Here is an 11,392-nt window from a genome sequence, read left to right as displayed (position 1 = left end):
TTTTCTAAATTTCAGAGGAACATAACCCATGATTTTGGTCATTTTCGACCAAATCATATACAATTGTTTAACATAGAGTATTTCATGCATACTTTAAAGTTCCTGATATAATCCATGATTGTGCCCTTTTTTCTGTCAAATTACAAGTTGTCGTCCCTTAGATAAAATATTATGCGTACTCCAAAGTTTCTGAATCTCTATGGACAATAATATAGGATTTTCAACATTTTTTACCAAACCACAAGTTTCCTCTTATATGCGCTCCAAAAATTCCCGAAATTCTGTGAACTATAACACATACCTTTGGTCAGTTTCAACCAAATTACTACTGGTCGTCCTATATATTATGTTTTCTGGCGTATACAAAATTCTTGAATTTTTATGGATAATGATCCATTATTTTGGTCATTTTCAACCAAATTTCAAGTTGTCATCCAAAATAGAATATTTTATGCATACTCTTAAATTCTTGAATTTTTGTAGACTATAACTCACGATCTTGGATGTTTTAGACCACACACAAATTTTCGTCACGCATAGATTATAACCCATGATGTTTTATTATTTTCAACCAAATCATGCATTGTTTATCAACATTAATATATTATGTTTTATTCTAAAATTCCTTAATTTTTGTACTTTAATACATGATATTGGTTGTTTTCGACTAAGTCGCAAATTTTCCACCCGCATATAATATTTTATTAGTACTCCAAAATTCTCGGTTCTTTGTGAACTACAACTAATGATTTTGATCATGTCGACCAAATCACAAGTCGTCATCCCACATAGGAATATCTTATGCATATTCCTAAATTGCTAAATTTTTGTTTACTATATTCAGTGATTTTGGCTATTTTCGATGAAAAAATTACCATCATGTATAGAATATATTATGTGTATTCCAAATTCTGGATCAATGACTGTCATGATTTTGGCTGTTTTTGAATAATGAATTCCTTCTCACATCTAGTATATTCTGTGTATCCAAAATTCTTATTTTTTGTTGCTATAATCATGTATACAATTTTCATCCAATCAATTACATCTCTCATATAATTTCTTGTGTACTTTAAATTCCTAAATTTTGCAGAAATAATATGATTTTTTCGTTTTGGCCAATACAAGTTGTCGTATACTTGCTGTATTTAAATATTCAATTTTCAAGCTCTATGGCTACATCAACTGATTTTGACTATTTTATCAAAGTGTTTTCACATAGAATCATTTTAAACGTACTCCAAAATTCCTAAAATTTAGTGATATTCATGATTATATGTACATTTTGACCAGAAAAGGTTGTCTTTGCTAGAACTATATATAATATTTATTCGTACTCTAAAATTTTTGATTAGTGTGATCTCGTATGAATTATTTATTATCTCCAAAATTCTCGATTTCGTGACAATATTTTTGTGATTAAACCTGGTTTGCATTTTAACATCTAGGTTGTATTCACGTAGAATATTTCTGCTACTTCGGATTGAATTTTTTGCATATACATTTTTTTGTATATCGTTTACCCTCTACTGTATATTTATGAATATCCAAATTCTCATTTCTGGGACATATGGATTCCGCCTCAGGCTTTGGTGTTGTGAGTTTTGTGGGTGTTTTGACTAAGTCTATTCAAATAACATTAGATTGTAAGTACTGCTATTTCGTACAGGGATGTATGATTGTTATCTCTACATGCACTAATTGTCTTTAGACTCTTATATATCGGAATTATCCTGAATGAGTTTTGTAGTTGTGATCACAGGGGGCGTCGTTTGTTGTTTCTCGTTCTTTTGGTGGTTGTACTACTCTACCCTATTCCCCCTAGGTTTATTATTTTGTACGCCGCATGCCTAACCGAATAGTAAACTTTCAATTTATTTGTTGCATTTATGTCGGACATTCAATTGTTAGCGATATATACATATTTATTCTCTTTTATGTTGATTCGCTAGAATTCCCATGGGCTATTGCACTTTCAGATCATAGGTATACCCATTTAACTACTATTGTCTATTAGAGAAAAATGACAATTGATAAAATTGTTCTGATAATTACCTCAGATGTGTTATTTAGGTATAGTCTCCTTCTTTTTGTGTGTCCCTATCATTCTTGATATACTCACCGCCTCGTGGATTCGTGCTCTATTTGTGGCCGCAGGCGGTCTGTGGTTCAGTGATGTTTTAAGGACTCTCTCAGGTTCTTGACATGTGTTGTATCTGCTCTGTAGTATGGGTCGTCAATTTAGTGTGGTCTATGTTTTTCTAAAGTTCTATTCTCCGTATGAGCGTGGATATATGATTTTGGTGTGACTCTATTAAAATTTTCTTACGGTTAGATGTGTATGTATGACGTAGACGTACAACCTCGCGTAAGTTTGTGTGTGGCGTCTTTGGGATTATTCTTAGATCGGATGCAAATTTGTTCGTTTTATACTATCCAGTTTTGTCCGGCTCTGTTGAACATAAGCGTTGGAGCTTTTGTAGGTCGTGGGGATATCGATTGTTGTGTAGAAGGCATGGCTGTTATTGATGTTGGCTTTTCGGCTATGTTTTCATCGTGACTTTTGTTGGCCTAATCTGCATTTAGCAATCTGGTCGTGGTTGTCGGATATCTTCTATATGTGATTTAATATTTACTGCTGGCGGAGTACTACTATATGCTCTCGGTGTCGCGGAAGTTTATGGAATTTTATTTCAGGTTTTTGGAGTCTGTTCTACGTTGGCTGCCGGATTTCCTTGGTCCTGCAACTCCTCGGGGCTTTTCCAGGATCTAGGTATCTCCGAAAACTTTTGTCTGTTTAATTGTACTGTTTAAATTGTAAATTTTTTTGGACTATAACCCATGATTTTAGCCATTTTTGATGAAATCAAGAGTCGTGATTCCGCATAGAATATTTTATTCGTGCCTGAACTGCTTGAATCTCTGTCAACTATAACCAATTATTTTGGCCAAAATCTCCAAGTAAGTGAGTATTTTTCATTTAGGCAGTCTTTTAATATCAAAATATAATTGCTACTAACTGGATTTGATGGTTTGTGCATTTTTTTCAAGCCATTGCAATGCTCTTGATGTATAATAATGAAAAATGAAAGATAGTTTAATGCATTACATAGTTTACCAATTTATAAGTTGTACTACAGAGAGAAAATCTTTAGGTCATATCCACTCTAAACAAAAAATTGCAGAAACTAACATTTTTTATTTCTGATCTCATTGACATGCAGAGCTTCATAGACTATGACTGCATGTATGATGTATGGAAATTAGTTACCTCGAAGTACTCAATAACTTTGCTTGAGTGCCAACCTAAGGGGCCAGAATAGATCAATTCACCTCCCCTTTTCATTAAGATCAACTGCACAAAGAGAAAAATATGTTTAATTTTATCCATAAAAACATGAACCAAATGGTGAGAGGTGTATGAGTAATCTAAAGCGATTATCATATGGTTTGTGGTCATATTTCGAATATGGGCCTCTTGCATATTGTTGCCATATATGATTTTCATTGGAACTCTGATACATATATTGCAGAACTAGAGAGTTACTATAGATCCTGAATCTTGTAATAGATGGATTTGATACGAGCTCTACAGCAATTGTTAGACGTTTCCGTTGCTCAGTAGATAAACCATTCACCCCAGGCATCCCAACTAAAGAATCTCTGATTTCGTCAAGCTCAATAGTTTCGAGGACTTCGTTTACAAATTCCTGGTGATTTAAGATGAATGTGTTAGCTCAAAATTGCATTTCAGAAGCAACAATTTACCTTAACACGGACAACTAGTATCTTAAGTAGGATATGCCTGTGCTTGCACAAAGAGTTAAATGCTACTCCTGGTGATTAAGATGAATGTGTTACCTCAAAATTGCATCTCAGAAACAACAATTTACCTTAATACGAACAGCTAGTATCTTAACTAGGTATGTCTGTGCTTGCACAAAGAGTTAAATGCTACTTTATGCCAAAATAAATTACTCACAGATCTACTAGTTTGATCAATTTGACTTGGAAGCCGTAGCCAGGCTGAATATACTACTGATTCTTCAACGGTAACCTGCGGAGAATGTATATCATTCTGCTCACAGTATCCTGATATCCTAGCAAAGGTTTCTTGTACCTTAGGATATCCACCAATTCTTATTTCCCCCTCAATTGTACCACCAGTTTTTCTTCCAGAAAGAACATCCATAAGTGTAGTCTTTCCTGCTCCACTGACACCCATCAGTGCTGTAAGAACTCCAGGCTGGAATGCACCTGTAATATTGTGTAGTAGCTGCAGTTTTTTCCCTGCATACCCTTGTTTTTTCATTTCCTAGTATATCGAAAGAGAATGAATATTAGAATGTCAATTTCCATCAATACGGACCCCTTAATTGTAATATTACAGTGATATTGTGACAACTAACAAGATTACCAGAGGTGTATCTACATAGTATTGCACATCCTGAAATGTTACTATGAGGGGCATAAAAGGCAAAACCGTTCTCCCTGCAGCATGTTGACATAAAGTTCAGTTTGCTTCTGAGCTACACTTTTTATTATAATCATTTTCCTCTTCATGAAAAAAATAGCTCAGAACAATCTTACTAGTTCTTTTACTTTCTTTAGGACTTCCGTTAGACAAATATGTGCAAGTGTTTGTCATGTCTATTGTGTTATTATGATCTCCTCCCTGTATTTGAGAAAGCTTTTCACTGGAAATTATGGCACGAGACCGCCCAGGTGCTGAAAGTTGAGAAGTTTTCATCAATTGCACGCAGAAAAAAAAGTTCAAGAGTATATTGAATTCCTTTCAAAATGACCCAGTTGGCAGGTGTTTCTTACGTTTTTTGAAAGTCATGGCTAAAGTAAAGGCAATATTGAAGAGTAAAATATATCCAATTAATGCACCCAATGATATCCAGTAAAAGTTTCCACTGAAGTTCAGTCCACGACTTGTCAAAACTTGCTGTCCTACAGTCCTATTTGCTGATGGAATCTGTAAAGTATAAACTATTAGAAAACAATTGTGAACAGCTGGAGAGAATCAATAATAAACTTGTACAGTTGCATTTGCTTATGAAATTTGTCAGATAACGAATTCCGGAGAAGAATTGGAGTTGGAGAGAGATCAATGAATATTGAAAACTATTGCAAGTGAACTTTATGAGCTTTAGCCATGGTACCTTCCATCGTGGTCCAAGGAATTCATTTACTGCAAAACCTATCTCTGCATACGTTAATGGTGAACTCCAAAATCCCCATTTTAGCCAACCAGGTATGTAGGCTGCAGAAGAAAATCTACAATATCATATTCACTTTAGCTGGTAACTCAAGGCCACGAAAGGAATAGACTTACATTGTGGGATAATGAAGCCACCAAATGCCAGGACAATTAACAATGTCAAGTTAGCACTGACTATAGAAGTCACCATTGTTTGGAAGTAAGAAGCAAGGAAACGAAACATGGATATTGACATTTGATGCACAACGAATAGTAGAACAAATTGGCGTAAGAACCTATGCCAATAGAAGGATGTGAACTCCTTCAGCTTTGGTTATATTTCTGCACTATCTATCTAAACTGCCTGAAGATTAGAAACATTAAGTTGAAAACTACCTTATTCCCTCCGGACTGTACCCGATTGTATAATAAGTAATAGATATCCACAATAAGGATTCTAGCAAGGAAATAGGGATTTTTAAGAGAATAGCTGGAATTGCATAAGCCCATGCAGGATAGAAGTAAAAATCTCTTTGCTTATAGAAAACTGGAAGTCTTGACACAGACAAAGCCAACTCTGGAAATCCATTGAACATGATGCTAAGAAGTGTGTAAAAGAGTGCACCCAGATAGTTATTGGCATGAAGAACATCCACTCCAAGGGTTGTACGCAAGAAAACAGTCATCGTGATGATTGCACTAATTGTAAGCTGCAAAATGGTTATATATAACTAGGTTAGATTTATGTTAATTAGGGAGAATACGTGATGTGAAGAAAGATACTCTTAGATTTATATTCACTGGGGAGATAAGTGATGTGAAGAAGACATTGTTAACTCTTAAGAAGACCAGATACCTGGGTTGTTTTGAATATGTATGTAAATGAATGCCTTTTCATTAGGAGAAATTCCCTTGCTAGGCAAGCCTTAAATAGTTCCGATTTAGGCAAGGAATAGATACTGAAGGATAAAGCATTTTTATGATTTTGGGACTTGTCATATGGCTTTAATAGCTCCTCATCAAGTCTCTGTCCAATGTGATATGCTTTGAACTTGTTGCAGAACTGATCCACAGAAACATAACGATATTGGTTATGCAAATGAGACCAGTACTGTTCTTGATCTTTTCTGGATAAAACCTGAGTGTAATTCAAATATATTTTAGTCCGAGTGTTCAAAGTAAGTTAAGAACATTGGATAAGTTAGTAGATCTAGCAAAATGGTTACCTCCTGAAGGAATTCGGCTTCTCCTTTTCTTTCTGGACATTTGAATCCACATTCCTCAAAAAAATTAAGAGTATCACTGCGAGGACCATGGTATATAATCTTGCCTTCCGCCATCAAGATGACATCATCAAAGAGATCATAGGTCTCAGGTGCTGGCTGGAGAAGTGAAACGACCACAGTGGCTTCTGTAATGTGAGCTAACTGCTGAAGACAAGCAACAATTTGGAATGTTGTGGAGCTATCTAGTCCATTTGATATTTCATCCATAAATAGAGCTTTGGTTGGTCCCACAATCATCTCACCTAGAAGGCTCAATTGGAAGGTAAGAATAACAAGCATAAGTAGTTACAATGATTTGGGTCCACGTTACATGAATACTTGCATGTATACTATACATATACATGTACTGCATATGGGTGAAGCTTTAGTATTCAAGAACGTCAATAGTTTTCTTGCATCGGCCTGGTAAAGTGCATGATGTACCAAGTTGGACATAGCCTAGTCACAATATGGAGACCAAAAAGGTAAGACCCAAGAAATGCTCAGTTACGAAAGAGAAAAACGAAGACCTCAGCTGAGTAGAAGATAATTATAAGCGGGTAGGGACATGGACAAAGGAATACCTCCAAAGTTAGCAAAGAATTTGAACAGAAGGATACATGCATGGACAGAGTTTTGAAAAGTAGCAAGTATGTCTCATATGGATTGCTTAGTTAGATGTAAGTTTGAAAATGTTAATAGAATTATTTCAATTCATGCCAACTTCTGTTTCTTATCAGTAAGCGCTTGTGTTGTCCTGCAATACGCACAGCATTTTGTTTCCTTAGCGTTCATAGTACCTGTAGTCAATCTTTTCTTCTGGCCACCTGAGATACCTCTTCTCATGGCATCCCCTACCATTGTATCCGCACAGATGTCCAATCCCATTATCTGCAAAGCGAACACATTTCAGATCTGTTAGAAAGTTAAAGGTTGAGGTGAACTACTATGTTTTGCTCTTTATGTAGAACCCTGAGTTTCAATTTTCTTCTACCTTTAGTACATAATCTGTTCGGAGACTTCTTTCTAATCCCTCCATAGAAATTGCCTATATTAACCAATCCTTTTGTGAGTCCTTGTAATAAGATAGATACAACAGATATTTCATGCAATCTAATGTTATCTGAACAATGATAATAGTGTTAAAGCAAAAGTACATGCTCAGATATAGCACCCAATCTCGTTGTGAATAATTCTATTAACTTTTGAAGTGCTTTAAGTATATACTATAGATTTGAAAAATTGGCATGTCTATATATTAGTATGAAGCGGCATCAGTGTCTTGGTATTTCCTGGTGAGAAACTGTAATGATTTGGAGTTATGGTTTACCTTCATGTATAGATCTATGTCTGGTTCAGGGATTATTCCTTCTTGTTTCTCCCTTCTACTGACTTCCTTCATAATTTCTTTAAAAACCGAGAAGTTTGATGTCAAGATAACTTTTTCGATAGTCTAAAATAGTTTTCCATGGATATTATGACCTTACCTGCCCGACATCCAACACCTTGGAACCGTGCTGAGAAATCTAATGTCTCTCTTACCGTCATCTCAGGGATGTGCAAGTCATGTTGGCTTACATAACTTGATGTTTTCTCTGGAACAAACTCCTCAAATTTGAAGCCATTGTAACAAATTTCTCCTGTAGCCTATGGAAAGAAGTTTTTATTTGTCAAAGGTTACATATTTATACCATATGCTAATATGCATGAATTACCAAAGTGGTATGAAGATGAAAAGACTATAGAACACAAACATGGGTGATATGCTATGCTAACTAGGTAAGAAAATGCGAGACCAACATATTTTCCTGGAGAACCTGTCTTATTTGAACAGCCTCATAGATATATTCAGAAACATAGACAATCAAGTGCTGACTCTGTGAGAAATTAAAATTTGATGGGCAAAGTATGAGGTACAATGATAATCTATTGACATACCCATCACTCTTTACATATCAATCTATTTCAGCAAAGAAAACTTTAAAGTGTGTTTCCTTTTTATTTAGAAACTTTTGATTTTTTTATTTAATGAGCTAGAATTGATCATAGGTAGGAATGACAAAATTCATAGAGGGTGAGACTTAAAGAAATAAATGTATGGATAGAAGACCACTTCTATTGCTTCATAAGTACAAATATATGGTGATTGGTAAGTGTGAACCTTATTGAGTTTGTGGCTTTCAGGATTGCTCAAGTTAATCGGAGTTACAATCTTTGAGGAGCACTAGTCATGGCAAAGAGAAAGAAAACATATTTCTCCATCTCTATAAGTTATATGACTTTAAGATAAAAGAAAGGGAAGAAACCTTTAGAGACTTGTCTAATTTCCCTGCCAATGCCAGCAAAAATGTAGTTTTTCCACATCCTGGAGGTCCCAGTAGGAGAGTCATCCTGTAATACAGAGTCCAAGAAAACTTCATATTTGAAGACAAAACAAAAAACATGACTAATATCTTGCTTTTCAAGTATAGATAACTTAGAATATTGGTACAGGCCATCCGTAGAGTTGCTCATAGAAAGGCTTACGTTTCTTAGAAAATGAGCCTATGTTGTAATTTTTGAGTTTAAAAAGAAGAATCCTTAAAAACTTTCCTGGATGGCTTGATAATCCCACTTATATCTTTTAGGATGCTTATCTTCGTTCTTTCAGCTTTCAGTCCTGTTACCTTCGTGAGACCCTGTCCAATAAAAGAAGTTTTACCGTAGAAAAGTAATTTTCTCTAGTTTCACTACCAAAAGGAAAAACTATAAGAAAGGAATTCCCAGTGCCACAATTTTCAAACAATATATTGCTTGGGAGCACATCGTACCAGTAAAATGCCTTTGACAGAATTCCATAAAGTGGGTAGAGGCTTCCCTTGGACTACTTCACATTCTGCTTCCACACACAAATTCTTATATCGTACTTCTATCGTTGGCAATTTGACATTTACCCTGTAGAATACTCTCTTTTTTGAGACACACCAGATCCATTACTGAGGAAAAGATATTTATTACTGCACAATTTAGAATCATCTGGTATACAATTTCTTGGTTGTATGTATGCGCATACTTATTTTTGCATGTACGATATTTCTGCAGGTTTATATTTTGGATAGTGCATGTAATAGATTATAATATAGCGTACTATGTCGCTGTAGTTGACATTACAAGGAACTACAACTGACCTGTCTATCCTTCCTCTTAGTTTTTGTAACAGGCGGAGGTTGTCATTCTCAATGTGCTTGATGAGCTTCTCAACAAACAACCGCCTCTCTAGAGCTCCGAGCTTGGCAACATCAACTACCTTCTTCTCCTTTTGTTCTTCATCACCACTTACAGTTTGATCAAGAACCGATGTTCTCATCCTCCTTACTGTGGATAGCCTCTCAATTGCTGCCCACTTCAGCTCATACTCATCATCTCTGTCTCTTTCAGAGCCAAAGCTGGAATGTCTTTGAGAAATTGAACTAAAGAGACGGAATGATGATCCCATGATCCTCCCTCTTTCGAGCTCAAAGCTTAGGGAATTAGTTTGGTTGTCCACGGATCGTGCCATTCTCAATATAGAAGATGCTTTCCGTCTAGAAGAGAAGGTATATAAAGCAAACTAAGGAGCCTCTTGTACTAGACTAAGGTTCGCATCACTGCATATGAAAGATTGGTCTTCTATCAAAACTCTAATTTCAGCAGCATTAGCAAAATTAGGGAGAGGACTAGAAGTTAGGGAGAGATCCTATATATTCGAAGTTGATGGGACCACCTCTATCTTGTCAATCCAATTTTAGTTATGAAATTAGATTTACTAATTTAGCATTTGGAATTAGCCTCCATTCTATTTCTCGGAAGGAAAAACAAGGAACCTGCGAAGCTGACTTTTTAACTTGAATGAATTACATTTGTTTTTTGCGTCAGATGGTATCTCATACCTGACCCCTCAGGCAACTTAAATGTCTGTGGATTACTGGATGTTATGCAAATTTTGAGCAATCTGAATATTAGCCTCTCTTCATTGACTTTCGAAGATGCTTCAAAATTTTCAGGTGGTTGAGCTTCTACGCACCAGAATCGATCCATTGAAAAGCGAAGTTTCCCATTTGTCGCTTAATTGGGAACTCGATCAAACTCTAGCATTTTGTCCAAAGCCAATTCTGGTATTCCTACAGTGATGGGGTTGTTTCTTTCACTGAAACTATGAGATGTTTGCATCTCTGAAGGTTAGTAGGCAAGGATAGAAGTCTGCTAAATTTGCTATGTTATTTTGTCTTTTGGAATTCCTTACGCAACTTGCTTGCTTATACTCTTACATAGAAGTACCTCCTGGTTAAATATTGGATTGTTTGTTTTGTTGTTACTCCTTGTTGAGTTTGCTTACTCTGGAAAGAGTTTCAGTGTTACCAGGAAGCTACCCAGTTTCCTCTTTTTTACTTTTGTTTTTCTTCATCCTTTCCTCATTTTGATATTTCTATTGTTATTGATTGATCGCTCGGTACACAGTGAAGTATGATTTTAGGCTTTTTGGATCAAATCCCAATTTTCATCTCACATGGAATATTCTATGCATACTCTGAATTACCAACGGTTGCAGTCGTTTTCGATCAAATCAAAAATTGTCATCGCGTTTGGAGTATATTGTCCTCCAAAATTTCCGAACTTCCCTAATTTTTATGGACTATAACCCATAATTTTGGTCATTTTCAACTAAATCACATTCTCGTCATTAAATATCTCATGTTTATGGCCAAATTTGCTAGTTTATGTGGACTCTACCTCATAATTTGACTATTTTCAACTAAATTACAAGTTGTCATCTTGCATAGAATATTTTATGCATAATCTTAAATTCTCTAATTTCTTTGAACCTATAAACCCACAATTTTTTTTTGTTGTTGACCAAATCACTAATTGTATAGCATATAATATCTTATGTATACTAAAAAAA

At 35.4% G+C, this 11,392-nt stretch overlaps 1 protein-coding gene and 1 long non-coding RNA gene across 3 annotated transcripts in view; one reads left to right on the top strand and one right to left on the bottom strand.

Annotated features, from left to right (window-relative positions):
- LOC109831905 (pleiotropic drug resistance protein 3-like) overlaps positions 1-10,021 on the bottom strand; it is a 25,213-nt gene extending 15,192 nt beyond the window's left edge. The window contains exons 1-17 of one of the 2 annotated variants that reach the window (XM_020399379.1): positions 9,639-10,021; positions 9,282-9,405; positions 9,060-9,149; positions 8,778-8,885; positions 7,959-8,118; positions 7,802-7,878; positions 7,466-7,519; positions 7,272-7,362; positions 6,433-6,734; positions 6,063-6,344; positions 5,603-5,916; positions 5,342-5,502; positions 5,169-5,269; positions 4,828-4,981; positions 4,591-4,728; positions 4,418-4,491; positions 3,983-4,315 (exon numbers count right to left, since the gene is read on the bottom strand). In XM_020399379.1, coding sequence (XP_020254968.1) covers positions 3,983-4,315; positions 4,418-4,491; positions 4,591-4,728; positions 4,828-4,981; positions 5,169-5,269; positions 5,342-5,502; positions 5,603-5,916; positions 6,063-6,344; positions 6,433-6,734; positions 7,272-7,362; positions 7,466-7,519; positions 7,802-7,878; positions 7,959-8,118; positions 8,778-8,885; positions 9,060-9,149; positions 9,282-9,405; positions 9,639-10,009 — 2,934 coding nt within the window. In that variant the 5' untranslated portion in view covers positions 10,010-10,021. The remainder of the gene's footprint in view (positions 1-3,982; positions 4,316-4,417; positions 4,492-4,590; positions 4,729-4,827; positions 4,982-5,168; positions 5,270-5,341; positions 5,503-5,602; positions 5,917-6,062; positions 6,345-6,432; positions 6,735-7,271; positions 7,363-7,465; positions 7,520-7,801; positions 7,879-7,958; positions 8,119-8,777; positions 8,886-9,059; positions 9,150-9,281; positions 9,406-9,638) is intronic. The other variant, XM_020399378.1, reaches the window with a different exon arrangement.
- LOC109831906 lies at positions 9,960-10,796 on the top strand. The gene is made up of 2 exons (XR_002244596.1): positions 9,960-10,046; positions 10,494-10,796. It is a non-coding gene; the product is annotated as an uncharacterized LOC109831906 (long non-coding RNA).

Source organism: Asparagus officinalis, chromosome 2 (assembly GCF_001876935.1).
Source record: "Asparagus officinalis chromosome 2, Aspof.V1, whole genome shotgun sequence".
Classification (NCBI taxonomy): Eukaryota; Viridiplantae; Streptophyta; class Magnoliopsida; order Asparagales; family Asparagaceae; genus Asparagus; species Asparagus officinalis.
Note: the sequence above shows the minus strand (reverse complement) of the source record. Positions and strands in the feature narration are given on the sequence as shown.